At 45.1% G+C, this 16792-nt stretch overlaps 1 protein-coding gene and 1 pseudogene across 1 annotated transcript in view; both read left to right on the top strand.

Moving 5' to 3' along the window:
* Adgre1 (adhesion G protein-coupled receptor E1) overlaps positions 1 to 16792 on the top strand; it is a 71147-nt gene that overhangs the window by 12295 nt on the left and 42060 nt on the right. The window contains exons 3-10 of the mRNA XM_052746784.1: positions 3140 to 3286; positions 4773 to 4928; positions 5013 to 5132; positions 6114 to 6260; positions 7620 to 7769; positions 10023 to 10163; positions 10251 to 10397; positions 12779 to 12867. Of these exons, the coding sequence (XP_052602744.1) occupies positions 3140 to 3286; positions 4773 to 4928; positions 5013 to 5132; positions 6114 to 6260; positions 7620 to 7769; positions 10023 to 10163; positions 10251 to 10397; positions 12779 to 12867 (1097 nt within the window). The remainder of the gene's footprint in view (positions 1 to 3139; positions 3287 to 4772; positions 4929 to 5012; positions 5133 to 6113; positions 6261 to 7619; positions 7770 to 10022; positions 10164 to 10250; positions 10398 to 12778; positions 12868 to 16792) is intronic.
* Positions 14301 to 16058, top strand: LOC128116050 (heat shock cognate 71 kDa protein-like; annotated as a pseudogene).

Below are 16792 nucleotides of genomic sequence, written 5' to 3'. Positions count from 1 at the left end.
GAAGTGTGGTCCACTCCTGGAAGGGCCTCTTGTGTTCATGGTGGGAAGAGTGAACAGAGTGACCATTCTGCTAAATGCAACCCACACAGCCAATGCAATCCCCATGAAAACATCAGCACTATTCCTCACAGAAATCTTAAAATCTGTACAACAGGCCTGGAGAGCCAAAGGCAATTCAGACTAGGGGACAGCACCGGAGGTGTCCCTTTCCTGATTTCACGCTATCCCACAGAGCTGCAGTTAGACAAACAGCATGGTTCTGGCACAAGAGCTGGTTCATGCCAATATCTGAATCCATTCCATCTACCACTCATATCAGCATCCTGTTCAAAGCATACCCAGAATCCCAGGCTCTTCCTGTTCCTGCCTGGATTGTACTGAACATTCCACTTACAGGCACGGGGCAATCGCTCCACCCCTGACCATCCTGCTTCTGAATCTCCAAAGCTAATGGATCCAGCAGTTGCTGGAAGGGCTGTTAAAATCATCACCATGTTTCCTCTACCCAAACCCTTGCCACGGTCCCCATCGCTCATCTCATTAGCTGCTTCTCCCATTGCTGTGACCTCACACGCAGCAAGAAGCAGCCTGAGGGAGGAAGAATTGATTTTGGCTCCTGACTTGAAGAGATGCAGTCTGTTAATGCAGGGAAAGATGTGGTGGCAACTGTTCACACCACATCTGTGGTAAGGAAGCAGAATGAGGTGGGTGATGGCACTCATGACCCTGTGCCTTTGCTCTGTCTCTGTCCCCAGCTGATGAGGTGCCAACCCACTTCAGGAGGTGTTTTTTCCTGGAAGTATATCACAGACTCATGCAGAGATGTCTCCCAGGTGACTCTGAATTCAGTCAAACTGACAATGAAGACGAATCACCACACTCATTTATACATAAAAACATCAGAATCATACAACAACCTAGGAGGCCCTGTGTGATCGGACTGTGGGTCTCCTCTGCTCTTTCCTCTTTTCTTCACCAATTCTGGCCTCAAATTTATACTGACCTCCTTGCTACCTGTAGGATCAGGAATGGTTTTGCTGGAGTGCCTTTACATTTATTATATTTACTTATATGTCTCCATAACTCATCTTTAAAAGAAATATTATTACTGTGTTATCTATCTATCTATCTATCTATCTATCTATCTATCTATCTACCTACCTATCATCTATCTGTCTATCTACCTATTATCTATCTATGTATCTATGTATCTATCTATGTATCTATCTACCTATCATCTATCTATCTATGTATCTAGGTATCTATGTATCTATCAATCAATCATCTATCTACCTATCATCTATCTATCTATCTATCTATCTATCTATCTATCTATCTATCTATCTATCATCTCTCTCTCTATCAATCATCTGTCTATCTATCTATCTATCTATCTATCTATCTATCTATCTATCTATCTATCCATCCACCCAACATCTTTATTTGTATGTATACACGTGCAGCTCAGAAGACAATGTGAAGGGAGTCTGTTCTCTCCTTCTATCATGTGGATCTTGGGGACTGAACTTAAGTCATCAGGACTGGCCCAAGCACCTTTACCCACTGGGCCCTCTTGCTGGCCCAGGCTCCATAAGTCTTTTGTTCATTCCTTTGAGAATTTTGCTAAATGTCACACTTGGAAGGAAGCCCTGTATGGGAGTCCTTCTAAAAAAATTATGCCTCCTCCCACCTTTCAATTCTCTCCTCCCTAGTTCTCTTTATTTTTAATATGATCTTTGCTCACCATCTGACATTGTATAAAGTTTAATTATTTAGTTCTCTACACCCTTTGCAAAGCCTCTCTCCATTCATTTCCCACCAAGAACCTACTGCTGTATGTATAGGGCCCAGCTCTATTCAGTGCACCTCATGCCCCAATTTCTTGGCATGGTGGTTATGGGTGATACAAATCACTTTCTGATTGGCTGTAAGGCCTGCTCCATGGTAGGGGTTCCATGCCTGATTCTGTAAACTGAGTCAAAAGACTAAGGGACCTAAGTGGGAACCAACTGGTGGTGTTTTGATAAATGGTCACATTGTCAATTTACATTTATGTCTGTAGGTTTGTGGTCTCAGCCTTGGTCAGAGGCTCATGGGTCTTGCAGACACTCTCCACTAGCCAAAGTCCTGAGAATAAGTGACTCAGAAAGTCAAAACACCTTCCACATCAGATTCACATGATTATATGAATGATCATCAGTTGAGCTGCCTGAGTATGGTTTGGAGATAATTTCTTTTGCCTGTGGCCAGTGTCCTATCTGGGGTCAGAGTAGAGGTTTATTTGTTTCTCCTCAGGAAGTCACACAACAGAAACTCACCTTGACATTCCACTCTTGGGCCCTTAAAGTTGGAGTGCCATCTTTGGGCAGTGGCAACACCTTTCCTTGATGGCAGTTGCAGGCAGGGTTCTCTAATTTCGTCCTCCATCCTGACATTGCTTTTCTGCTTGGTAGTGGTCTGTTCATGGTTCCTACTGTGGTTTAAAAATTTGAGTCATGGCTTTCAGTTGCTTTCCTCTCAACATGTCTGTTTATTTATTTATTTTTAACCCCCCCCCCCCCCCCCCCCCCGCCACTGCCCCAGGAACTCCAGCTTTGCTCACTGGACTGTGTTTCAGACTCCCCTCTCCTGAGTCACCTTTGTCTTCTATGTTGAGTCTCTCCTCTTTCCACTCAGGTTCAGTCTCCTCATTTCACTCCTCTGCTTGCTGGCACGACCTTTAAGGTCATGGATCATTCTGTTAGCACAGTTTCAAGATCTTCACTCAGCCTTTGACTCATGTCAGCACTGATGGACTGAGTAGCCCAGCAGTCATGGTCTTTGGAGGAATTACGTCACCTGGCTTCTTCATTCCCGGGTTTCCGCTGTCGTTCACTCTTGTGCTGGTTTGGACATCTCTTCTGCTCTTTGAGACACCTACACTGGACAAATGTGCTGGTCTCTAGGCCGTTCTTATAAAGACCAGTTGCTCCATCCATTTACCTTCATCTCTCACATCCACAAGACCACTTTCTGAAGAAGATCACCCTGACAGGCAGTAGACTCTAGGGCATGGCTCCTTCATTCCTTTATGCGACTCCTTGGAAGCCCCACTCTAGTGCTTTATACACACCCATGCTCTTCTTTCCATGCTACCTAGGTGTGAATGAATGTGAAGACACTACAACGTGCCCAGCTTACGCCACCTGCACGGACACCAAAGACAGTTATTACTGTACCTGTAAACGAGGCTTCCTGTCCAGCAATGGACAACACAACTTCAGGGGCCCAGGAGTGGAGTGTCAAGGTGAGTTTATGCTGTGTGACTTTCTGGGGAGGCATGAATGAGTATCTACTCTCACCTCATGTAGGGCACTGGTCACAGGCCAAAGAAATGATCCCCACCCCACCCCATGCTCAGGCAGCCCAATTGTTTATTGCTCATATAACCATGGGGAGGGGCCTTGTGATTTTGATGTGGAAGGTGTCTTGACTTCCTGAGTCATGGGAACCTCCTCCTCCCCGGGGAGGGAGTGCTTCAGTTCAGAAGAATCACTCCACAAGCGTTCACATTCCATCAAAGCCTTCCAGGGTTTGGTAGGTCAGGCTCATGCTAGCTTGGTATTGGGTATAGTTACTCCCAATTCCTGTCACATGCCCCCAAATTCCTCCTTTCCCAGCCCCCTTCCTTTATATCTATCCATTGGTACAAATACATATCTAAATATGCACAAACTTTCCCTTTTCTCTCCCTCACATCCTCCCTTCTTTCCCGTTTTCATCTATACATCCATTCATGCATTTGCCTATCCATCCACCTGTGGCTGATATAATGCACCCCAATAAACTTATCTGGGGGTCAGAGAACAGAATAGCCACTATATTAAACATAGAGGTCAGGCAGTGGTAGCACATACCTTTAATCCTAGCATTCAGGAGGTAGAAATCTATCTGGATCTCTGTGAGTTCAAAGCCACACTGGAAACCGCCAGGCATGGTGACACACGCCTTTAATCCCAGGAAGTGATGGCAGGAAGCAGAAAGGTATATAAGGCGTGAGGACCAGGAACTAGAGTCTTGTTAAGCTTTTAGGCTTTTAGCAGCAGTTCAACTGAGAACCATTTGGATGAGGACTCAGAGACTTTCAGTCTGAGGAAACAAGATCAGCTGAGGAATTGGCAAGGTGAGGCTAGCTGTGGCTTGTTCTGTCTCTCTGATCTCTCAGTGTTCACCCCAATACCTGGCTCTGGGTTTGTTTTTATTAATAAGACCTGTTAAGATTTGTGCTACATCCACGCATCCATCTTTCTATCTGTATGCCCATCCATTATGCTCCTCAGTTCATCCATCTGGCCATACATAGGAAAGCTGTCTACACTCAACTGCCTCCTTGCTTCACTCTCTATCTCTTTCTTCTTCTGTTCCTTCACTCTCTATCTCTTTCTTCTTCTGTTCTACTCACCTGTCTGCCCATCTGTCTGCACACAGGGATACTTATCTCCACACACCCCTCTCTCCTCCCCCACCATGCACTTTTCCTCTGACTCTTGTTCCCTACAAAAGTTCACAGGTGGCTGTGCTTCAAGACTGAGTATCTCGAGAGGACAAGGTGAGGTGTTTGACTTAGCAACCGAATTTTATGAGCTGGGAACCCAAGTTGAAGACTGCTCAGGTTTAAATAGAGAGACCCTAGACCTCACCAAAGTCACCAGATGATGACCATGTAGACGGAGGTCCAGCCGTTGTTTGTAGGGTGAGAGCAGTTTGTCACTCCAACCTTTTCGTTTGCTCAGATGTTAACGAATGTCTTCAAAGTGACTCGCCGTGCGGTCCTCACTCGATCTGCACCAATATCCCAGGGCGAGCCCGGTGCAGCTGTCTTAGCGGCTTCTCTCCTCCCACTGGGAACAGCTGGATCCTGGGAAGACAAGATGATTTTCTCTGCACAGGTAACATTTTTCAGGCTCTCTGCTGTGGGGCTTTGGTGGTCAGCACAGGATTCCCTTCACTCACTCTCTTCCTCTGCCCTGCAGATGTTGATGAGTGTCTGACGGTCGGGATCTGCCCTGATTATTCCAACTGTTCTAACTCTGTGGGAAGCTACAGCTGCATCTGCCAACCTGGTTTCACTTGGAATGGCCTTGCTTGTGAAGGTTTGTGGCACCTGGTCCTTGTCATTTCTCATAGGGTTTTGTTTGTGCTGAGGACAGAACCCAAGGCTTTGCACCTGCCAGGATGGGTCACTCATCTACACTCCTGTTCTTTTAAAATTTAACCATTCACAAATCCTTCTGCCACCCCCTTCTTCTTTCCAATAGATCTCTCCCCTCCTTTCCTGCCTTTGTTGTGGCCCTGTTGTGTTTGACGTGACCAAGGAAAACCTAACAGTGTCTATACCACTAAGGAAATCTCCCTTCCTACCATCTCCAGTAACCATAGCTGCTCAGGGAGGGGTGGGGCCTCAGGACTAGCCACAGCTGTTATGAGTTCATGTACACAACAGTTCTGTCATGTGCAGAAGATGTGGTATCTCACAGCACCCCCTCCCCATCCTCTGGCTCTAACATTCATTCTGTCCATTTTCTATGAACACTCCCATTCTTTACATTAACCTGGGTCTCATTCATGTGGAAATGCCAGTCAGTCCCAGAGAAAGAACAGAGGCAATCAGGCTTCTTGTGGCCCAAAGTTTGGAACTGACACTCATCACTTGTGCCTTCTATTGGCCAATACAAGTAATAGGACAATATGGATTCAAGAAGGTGGGGAACCAAGTGTCATTTCCTCATGGGAGTAGTGGAGAAACCACATGGCATGTTATCCACACCCCAAAATGTGGTTACAGGAGGTACAAGGATTATGGCTATTTTTGTGAATGTTGATAATTATGTTTTTAAACTGTGCAACATTTCTGCTTACATTCTATTTGCCAGGATTTATTCTTATGTGTATGTGTAGCTGCAAGGGAGGCTGAGAAACACACCTCTGAGTGACCAGGAAGAAAGAGAGCCCACATGTGTTGGAGAGTCTTCAATTTGTCTGCTACCAGTTAGCACACAGCGCATCTCTAGTGTGTAGTCCTCGCTTCTTAATCCCCTCTTAAATTCTCCTGCATTTTATCCCCAACTCATCAGATAAGGATGAATGTTCAGAACACAATGCTTGCCCAGAACATGCAACGTGCCACAACACTCTTGGAAGTTATCGCTGTACATGTGACTCAGGATTTGAATTTAGTGGTAGAGGGTCAACGTTCCAGGGCCTGGAAGAATCCTGTGAAGGTAGGTGAAAGTGTTGACCAGGAACTCAAGTAAAACCTACTTGAAAAGACAATGATAGAAGATTTGGGCTTAGGATAAGTTCAAGACTTCCATTTCAAAAGCCAAGATTTCTTCCTTCTCCTCCCCTCCTCCCTTCTCTCCTCTACCCTCTCTTCTTCCTTCCTTCCTTCCTTCCTTCCTTCCTTCCTTCCTTCCTTCCTTCCTTCCTTTCTTCCTCCCTCCCTTCCTTCCTTCCTTCCTTCCTTCCTTCCTTCCTTCCTTGAGTATGGGCATGTGTACATCACAGTGCTTGTGTGGAGGTCAGAGAACAATTTTTGGGAGTCAGCTCTTGACTTCCACCTTATGGAGACAGGATCTCTCTTGTTTCTGCTGCTGCACTGCATACCTACCGAGATCAGCCAACTCCTTCCCCTGTGCTGTAACTGAGGTTCTGGATTTCGTCAGAGGGAGGACAGCCCACCTGACCTTGACTTTTCTGTACATGCGTCTATTCTTTCTTCATTCCCTCACCGCCTCAGCCAGATTTCCAGGACCTGCCAGTGCTGGATGCAACACACACCCATGTGTATAAGTGTGCACATGCCCTGGCATGTGTGTGGAAGTCAGAGGATAACTTCTGGTGTCAGTCCTTGCCTCCCACCTTGCTGGAGACAGGGTCTCTTGGCTGTTCACTGCAGAATGCACCAGGGCTACCTGGCCCACGTATGGGCTTCTGAGGATTCTCTCTCTGCCTTTCACCTTGATGCATGAGTGTTGGGGTTAAACATGTACTGCCACATCTAGCTGTATATGGCTTCAGGTCCTCACAGTCCCATGGTGTATTAGTTACTTTTTTGTTCCTGGAAAAAAAAATACACCCTGACCAAAGACTCCTTAAGGAAGAGAGAGTTAATTTGAACTTATGTGTCCAGAGGGATGAGTTCATCATGGTGGGAAGGCATGGAAAAGGGTGAGAGGCATGTCCAGTGGTGGGGGGCATGTCCAGGGGTGGGGGGCATGGCCGCAGAAGCAGGAAGCTGAGAGATCACATCTCACCCACAAGCATCAAGCAGAGAGAGCAAATTGGAAATAGGGTGAAGTTATGTACTCTCAAACCCCTCCCCCAGTGACACACTTCCTCCAGCAAGGCTTCAGCTCCTGAACCTCTCCAAACAGCACCATCAACTGGGGACCAAATGTCCAGATGCCAGAGCCTATGGGGTCATTCATATCCAAGCCATCCCATTCCACCCCCTGGCCGCCACAGGCTTGTGGCCATATCATAATGCAAAGTGCATTTAGTCCCAGCCAGAGGTTTACATGCTAACAATTTCCTGGTTCAAATGTCATCATTTCTCCTAACTTTCACTTTCTACTTAGATGTAGATGAGTGCTCCAGGAACTCAACTCTTTGTGGCCTCACCTTGATTTGCATCAACACCCTGGGTTCCTACAGCTGCTCCTGCCCATCTGGATTCTCCTTGTCAGTTTCCCAGATCCCTGGTCATCCAGTAGAGAGAAACTGTATAGGTAATCTCCTCAGCCATGTGGAGGACTTGTCAATGGGTATTAAATGAATCTCGAGCATAGTGGTTTATAGCAATGACCATCTGTTCTTGCTAACAGTGGGCTAGTTTTTCTGTTTCATTTAATGTCCTTAGGGCCTGTGCCTAGAGTGGCTGGTAGGTCTTAATAGGTAGTCTCTGGCTGGGTACTCTACTGAGACATCCAGTTTCCACTGTGACACTTTGGGCTTCCTCATAACATAGCTCCTGTCTTCAAAAAATGTGTGTTTCCAAGAGGAAGAATGCAGAATATGCCAGGTATTTGAGAGCCTGGGCTTGTGGATCTCAGAACACCACTAACACCTCATCTTGTTGGTTACAGTCAAGAACCAAACTAGATTCCCAAGGGGAAAAACTCTATATGTCATTTGATTAGTTTTGTCAGCTTGACAATCTAGAACTGTCTTGGAAGGGAGTCTCGATGAGGAACCGTCTAGGTCAGGCTGATCTGTGGGTATGTGTTCTAGTTTCATTCTGTTGCCGTGACAAACACCACAACCAAAGGCAACTTGGGGAGGAAAGGGTTTATTTGGCTTAGACTTCCAGGTCACAATTTATCACTGAAGAAAGTCAGTGAAAGGAAACTTACAGGAACCATGGAAGAATACTACTTGCTAAGTCACTTTAAGGATTGCTCACAGGCTCATGCTTAGCTTTCTTATACCTCCTACCCAGGGAATGGTGCCACTCACAGTGGACTTGGTTCCATCAATTAAGACAATGAAGGCATTTCCTCACAGACAATCTGATGACCAATCTGATGAATACAATTAATGAAGATTTCCTTTCAGGTGTTTCTAAGCTGTGTCAAGTTGGTGGTTAATGCTAACTAGAACAGCATGTCTGTGGAGGGTTGTCATGACTATGTTAATTGATGTGAGGTGATCTTCCTGTCATGGATGATGCCATTCTCTAGTCGAGGTCCTGGATTCCTTGAAAGTGGAGAAAGTGAGCTGAACGCTGAGCATTCATGCCTTTGCCTCTCTTCGCTCTTGACTGTGGATGTGACTGACTGTTCCAAGTTCCTGCCTTGATTTTTCTGCAATGATGAAACGATAACCTAATCATACTTTCTCCCATAAATTTCGTTTTTCTGGGATACTTTATTAAAGTAACTGGAAAAAACACTAGGATGGGGAGCCATGTGTGTATTCAGGAAGTGGAAGGGTAGACAGCAGCCATCTTTGATATATCTACCATACAATGGAGCCCAGTGCACATTCTCCAGTCTCTGCGAAGGAAATGCTTGTTTATATTGACTTAAAATATTCTATTTCTCATGACTTGTTGATCTTTAATGATGGTATTTGTTATAAGAAATACAATAAAAGTAAAAAAAGTTAAAGAGACCTTAGAGTTAAATTAATTTGGCTTTGTTGGTTCCCATGAAGCCTTCCAGGATCCCTATCAAGACCAAAAGGAAATGTGAGCAGATAAGACCATTTCTGTCAGTGTGACAAATGTCTGAGAAAAATAGCTTTGGGAAAAAGGTTATTTTAGCTAATGATAATAAGTATCTATCTCATTGGCCAACTCAGTTTCGTTTTCTTTTCCTTTTTCTTGTTTCTTTTTTTGTGTATGCATCTCTATGTGTGTGTTCATGTATGTGTTTGTGCAGATGTGTTTTCATGTAGTGCATGCATATATACATAAGTAGGCCAGAGGTGAACGTCAGGTGCCATTCTTCAGGGTCCATCCACACAGCCTTGAGCTCCCTACTATTATATGTGAAATGATCAGCTTTAATTGTCAACTTGACACAAGCTAGAATCATCTGGGAAGAGAGCCTCAATGAAGGATTGTCTAGATTTGTTGGCCCATGGGCATGTCTATGGGGGATTGTCTTGATTACATATTAATTAATGTGGAAAGACATAGCCCATCATGGATGGTAGCATTCCCCAGGCTAGGGGTTCTGAATTGCATGTAGTAAAAGCTAGGGACATACATTCATTCTCTGCTTTTGACCGTGGATATGACCGGCTGCTTCAAGTTCATTCCTTGACTTCCCCACAATAATGGCTGCCAGCTGGAGTTTGTGAGCTAAAGTAAATCCTTTCTTCCCTAAACTGCTCTCTGCCAGGGTATTCTATCACGACAACAGAAGTGAAACCGGGGGAACCGGCTGCTGGGGGTCAATCTGAGATCTTTATACTTGTATTGCAAGCTCTTTGCCCACTGAGTCATTGTTCCCCCATACTCATTCTCCACTGTGCAGATATCGATGAGTGTGATGCCGTGTGCCCTTCCAACTCATCATGTACTAACACTCCAGGGAGCTACTTCTGCACTTGCCACCCTGGCTTTGCACCGAGCAATGGGCAAGTGAATTTCACAGACCCAGAAGTGGCATGTGAAGGTGAGCAGAGGATTTCCCAGATGGCCTGAGGTATACACTGCTCCCTGTTTTTCTAAATTTCTTTATATAATTTGAATTTTATTGCAGATATTGATGAATGCATCCAAGATCCATCACCATGTGGACGAAATTCTGTCTGCACCAATGTTCCAGGCTCCTACATCTGTGCTTGCCTTCCCAGCTTCCGACCAGATCCAGAAGGATCCCAGGCACATGGCAACTTTAGCTGCAAAAGTAATGTTTTGTTGCATTGGCAAGGGGAGCTGTGTCTTGGCTTCGCTCATAAAACCTTTTTTCTCTTCCAATAACTGGGTTCTCTGCTTGCTTTCATTTCACCCATGCAGTATTTTCCTACCTATTCACTCCTCTGAGGGTTCATTGGTACACTCAATAACAAGTTACTAAGTGGAATTTGGATCAACTATGCTTTTTTTGAGACAGAGTCTCCTATAGTTCAGGTTAGCCTCAAACTCACTGCTGGGCTTGAACCTCATTTCTCATCCCTCCATCTACCAACTGCTTGGATCATAGGTGTGCAGGACCACATGAAGTTTGAAATATAAACTTGAAAGAGTTGAGGTCACATTGTCCCAGGCTATAGTATGTGCAAAGGTCCCGGGGTTCACACAGAGTGAGTAGCTTTAGATGTAAACTGAAACCATGGGTGGAGTTCGGTCTCTCTGGTGCTTTGGTGTCTTGTGAAAGCATTTAGTTTTTTTTCTCTCAAGAACAACAAAAGGTTAAACATTTCAAGTAATAGATATTAAAAGGTCTTTGGCTGAGTTACAGTACTGAGCATGAACGGAGCTCATGAGCCTATCCTCACTGAGGGGTAGTTGCTAGCTGCCCAGGGAGGGTCAATTTTCTTTAAGGGTGTGGCCCTGTGTATTGGTTACTTTCCTATTGCCGTGATGAAACACCATGACAAAGGCAACTTTTACAAGAAAGAGTTTCTTTGGATTATGGTTCCAGAGTATTAGAGTCCATGATGATGGAGAGTGACTGAGGATCCAGTGCCACCTCTGACTTCCACATGCACATGCATATATACATCCATGAAAATGTTCATGCACATGTACACCACACACACACACACACACACACACACACACACACACACACACACACTAAAATAAACAGAATGTATGTAGCTTCAGCAGTTACAATGAAGCACAATAACAACATGAATTTATCTTTTCCACCACATGGGTGAGGATGTCATTGGTGCCGTTCTGTCTCCCACATGTTCCTTCCTTATTTCATTTTTTCTCTCCTCCTCACAAAGAACCTTCTAGAAATATGTGTTTGTTATACCTCTTCATTCTTACTGTTAATTTTTTTTATTTATGGTGCCTAACACACTATAAACACTATGTTATTTCTGAGGAAATAGTGAGAAGAGCATCATTCAGATGCAAACCCTTCCTCTCTCCCCTCCTCCTCTTCCTCCCTTCTCCCATCTCTTCTTCCTCCTCCCTTCCCCTCCTTCCCTCTTCTCCACTATTTCCTTCTTCTTCTTCTTCTTCTTCTTCTTCTTCTTCTTCTTCTTCTTCTCCTCCTCCTCCTCCTCCTCCTCCTCCTCCTCCTCCTCCTCCTCCTCCTTCTTCTTCTTCTTCTACTTCTTCTTCTTCTTCTCTCCTTCCTCACTTTTTCCTTCTCCCTCCTTCCATCTCCTCTCAGATCTCATGTGTTTTGTTACCCTGTACAACCTACTCTTTAAAGCCCCTTCAAACTTCCTGTTTTCTCCACACACTTACATCCACTTGAACATATTTAACCTGTGGGAATCAGGATCTGTGCATGAGTGACAATATGTAGTATTTGTCTTTCTAAGTCTCTGTTACCACAATATTACATTTTCCAGTTCCATTCACTTTCTTAGAAATTTCATATGGCTGAATAATATTCTACTGTATATATCTACCACAATTATCTACTCATCTGTTGATGAACAGCTAGGCTGCTATCCCTTCCTGATAATATTCCTTTTCCTGAAAAAAATCATTCTGCCTTCAGGCATGCACCAGCTTGCTTACCTTTGTCTTAGAGTTTTGTAACAATGATATCTTAATTTCTTGTCACTGTGAAAAATAACTTGACAAGACCAACCCAAGGGAGAAAGGGTTTATTCTGCTCTTGGTTCAAGGTATAATCCATTATGGTGGGGAAACTGAGGCAGCTGGTCACATCACATCCACAGAGAGCTGCGGTTGCTTGATTTTTCCCATTCTGTGCAGTCCAGGCTCTCCTGTCCAGGGAATGGTCCTGCCCACAATTATGATGTGTCTTCCCACACCAATTAGCCTAATTAAGATGATCTGCCACAGGCATTCCCAGTGACCTATCTCCCAGGTGATTCTGGATTCTGTTGAGATGATAGTTGACAAGGAATGGTCACTGCGACACTGGGCATCATACTCTGCATACTGGCTTGCTCCCTTTAAACCTGTGCCACGCCCTCGGAGATTCTTAACCTGCTGTGTAGCTGCAGTCTAGTCCTAGTCACTGCTGTGTGTTATGGCTGAGGCTGGATGTTATGCCCAAAGGACATAAAATCAGCTTTTCCTTGTAGTCACACCTTATTGTTTGCTGCGGTTGATTTTTCTTCCTCCCAGGGATCCCCTTCAAGTGTAAGGAAGACTTGATACCCAACAGCGAGCAGATACATCAGTGCCTAGCAGGGCAAGCCGGGGATCTTGACTATGTAAGTTTTAGAACATATTGTTTTTCTTTATTATTGAGAGTTTCACGCATACTATTAAATATGATAATAATCACCCCCAACTTCTCCCTGACCCCCAACCTCCCTCAGCTTAGCTCTCTTCCAACTCCATGTCCTGTTTTTCTTTGATGACCCACTAAATTCAGCCACTGGTGCCCATACATGCACGGGTATGGGGCGTTCACTGGAGCATGGGACCCCACCAGATGCCACACCCTTAAGAACAAATGATTCTCATTCTCTCAGAAGCTCTCACTGCCAAGAGCTTTTCAGTGAGGGGGGCTGGAGACCACCTCCCCAATCTCTGCCTGGAATTTTGTCTGGCTTGTTCTTGTGTAGACACCCACAGCTGCTATGTGTTCATGAGTACTGTTGCTCAGAAGATAACATCTCACTGCCTTCCTCCCCACCCTTCTGCTCTTACTTTCCTTCCACTTCTTGGTCCACTATGTTCCTCAAGCCTCGGTGTGTGTGTGTGTGTGTGTGTGTGTGTGTGTGTGTGTGTGTGTGTGTGTCTGTCTGTCTTTGATGCCCCTTTTAGGGTTGGGTGTGTATTCTTACTGAATATGTAATTGTTGTTGAACATTCTTAGTTCTTGATATATTCCAAGAAGCCACATAGGTTAGCTATTTCAGCAATCTTAACAAAATAAATCCAGTAGTGAAATAGCAAAACCCACAGTGGCTGTATTGTTTTTAAAAGTAGAGACTATTCCTTTCTTCACACAAGACTCCCTCTCTGTGGCCCAAAATGACTGTTCCAGCTCCTGCCATCAGATCTGTATTTTAGGTAGTGGAGAGAGGACAAGAAAAAGTTAAAATCACTTTCCTGTTTAAGAACATGGCTTAGACATTCAGTGGCATGGCTGAGGGAAAGATGCCATCCCCACTTCCCCCTTGCTACCTGTGGTAGGTGAGAAAAATGGCCCTGGGGTCACAAGAGTGAGAGAATTAACCCTGCCCCCACCCTGCCTGCAGCACACAGGAGAGTGGGCCCTGCATCCCACCTGGACAGCACACTAGAGCTGTTGTTGGAGGCTCAAGTGAGCCATCCCTGAGAATGTGAGAGGGGAAGAGCTGACCCTGAGCCCTCCTCATATTCCCCCTATAGCAATCAGGAGAAAGGATCTACATCCTGACTGGGCAAAGAAGTAGAGCTAGCCCTGGTCACATGAGTGTGAGGGACCCAGATATGAGGACCCAAGAGTAAGAGAACTGGCCCCACTCCTTGCTGCAGGCTGCATTGGGCAAGCTAGTCTAGGCAGTGCTGGAGAGCTCACCTGAGAAGCAATGGTGAGGGACAGCTTAGCAGGCTGACCAACCCAGCTACCACCCAGGCCCAGAACCAGGGCAATGAGTTGGCCCACCCCAACATCCACTGATTCTATGAACTGTTAGAACATGTGAAGGGGATGAATGTACAGGTAAAATCTTTAGGATCTCCACAACACAGAACAACAACAGGCTATCCAAGAGGAGCCCCAGTGAGAGCCCATTATTGGTGGTGTAGCAGAAGCCAGAGGCCTTGAGCCAGACCAATCAATGGCTCAGGGCAGTGAACACTTGCAAATAAAGATGAATGGACTAAAGGGTGAACTGTGCTACTCAACGGACCACACTACAGCTTCCATGACAAGATTTTTTTTTCATCCCTTTGTTTTGTTTGGATTTTGATTTTTCTTTAAGTTTGACTTAGATTTGGGGGTGAGGTTGCAAGGGCAGAGGGCAGAGGTGAGGAGATGGCGGCATAAGTAGGATCAGAAAGTATGATTTGAAATCCACAAAGAATCAACAACAGTTAAAGAAGATATGGCTCAGATAAGAAGGTTGGAGCTGAAAGGAACACGCTGATTTTTGCCTTGGAGGTGGTGCTTTTTATGTGTTGATCCTCACTATTGAAGATGGAACTTTTGAAATCAAATCAATAGCTGGAGACACCCAGTTGGGTGAAAAAGACTTTGATAACTGAATAGACAACCATTGCATTGCTGAGTTTAAATAAATGCATAAGGAGGACTTCAGTGAGAACAAGAGAGCTGTCAGGATTCGTACTCCCTGTGAACAGGCTAAATGTACCCTCTCCTCCAGCACCCGGGCTGGCATTGAGATTGTTTCTCTTTATGAGGGAACTTACTTTTATACCTCCATTGCCTGTGCTTGATTTAAAGAACTGAATGCTGACCTGTTCCATGGCACTCTGGATCCTGTAGAAAAGGCTCTTCAAGATGCCAAACTAGATAAGTCACAGATCCATGATACTGTACTGGTGGGTGGCTCTACAAGAATCCCCAAGATTCAAAAGCTTCTACGAGACTTCTTCAACAGAAAAGAACTGAATAATAACCCCGATGAAGCTGTTGCTTATGGTGCAGCTGTCCAGGAGGCCATTCTCTCTGGAGACAAGTCTGAGAATGTTTGGGCTTTGCTGCTCTTGAACATCACCCCTCTTTCCCTTGGTATTAAAACTTCTGGTGGAGTCCTAACTGTCCTCATCAAGAATAATACTGCCATCCTGACCAAGCAGATACAGACCTTCTCCATTTACTCTGACAAGCCAGGTATGCTCATTCAGGTGTATGAAGGTGACAAGGCCATGACCAAGGGTAACAACCCGCTTGGACAACTTGAACTCATGGCCTACATCCAGCACCCAGTGGTGTTCCTCAGACTGAAGTCACCTTGACATTGATGCCAATGGCATCCTCAAAGTTTCTGCTGTAGATAAGAGCACAGGGAAGGGGAACAAGATGAGCATCACCAAGAGCCACTTGAGCAAGGAAGATATTGAGTTCGTGACCCAGGAAACCGAGAAGTCCAAAGCTGAAGGTGACAAGCCAAGAGATAAGGTACCACCCAAGAGTTCACTGGAACCCTGTGCATTTAGCATGAGAAAGCAACATCTGAAGATAAGAAATTTCAAGGCAAGGTCAATAATGAGGACAGACAGAAGATTCTAGACAACTGATGAAATCATCAGTTGGGTGGGTAAGAACCAGACCGCAGAGAAGGAAGAATTTGAACATCGACAGAAAGAACTGGAGAAAGTCTGCAACCCCACCAATACCAAGCTGTACCAGAGTGCTGGTGGCATGCCTGGAGGAATGCTTCCCTGGTGGGGGAGCTCCCCCATCGAGTGGTGCTTCTTCAGGGCCCACCACTGAAGAAGCGGATTAAATCAGTCCAAGTAGAGGTGTGGCTTTGTTCCACAGAGAAACAGTTGGAGGAAACAGCAAATTATGTGGCTGTTTTAAATTTAAGCTGCTGTAATAGATTACTGGGCATTCCCAGTAGAGCTTGAACATGGAACATGTGTACAGGGAGAGGAAATGAAACATTGCACTTTATAAGCATGGTATCCCAAATGGAAAATGAAAAGTCTAAAAAAATAATTTAAATTGGCACACTCACCAAAAAAAAAGAATATTCCTAAGTATCATCTCTGGTCACATCTCATTGGCCAAAAATAATATTCAGTTAGTTGGGAAGACAGGGTATTTATTTGCCTGACAAGACTCGAGGAATTCTTTTTTAAAGAAAAACAAGAGGCAGGGGAGCTGGAGGGTTGAGTCAGTGTGAAGAATGTGTCTGGTCTCACAGAAGACCCGAGTTAGATTCCCTCTGTCTACATCAGGTGGCCCACACCTGCCTATAGCTCCACCTCAAAGGGATATGGTGTCCTCTTTTGGTCCCCCAAACTACCACACTTACAGGGTACATGTGGGCATGCATGCGTGTGTGTGTGTGTGCATGTGTGTGTGTGCATACATACACACACATACAAAACAAACCCTTCACACTAATTTTAATTACATTTTTATGATGCTTAGGATTGGTCCCAGGGTTTTGTGCCTGCTAGGCAGGTTCTCTATTGCTAAGCTGCTTCCTAGCCCAAGTAATTGTTTTGAGAT

This window comes from Peromyscus californicus, unplaced genomic scaffold (genome assembly GCF_007827085.1).
Source record: "Peromyscus californicus insignis strain IS unplaced genomic scaffold, ASM782708v3 Scaffold_1__1_contigs__length_55948999, whole genome shotgun sequence".
NCBI lineage: Eukaryota > Metazoa > Chordata > Mammalia > Rodentia > Cricetidae > Peromyscus > Peromyscus californicus.
This window is presented reverse-complemented; position numbering and strand designations above follow the sequence as displayed.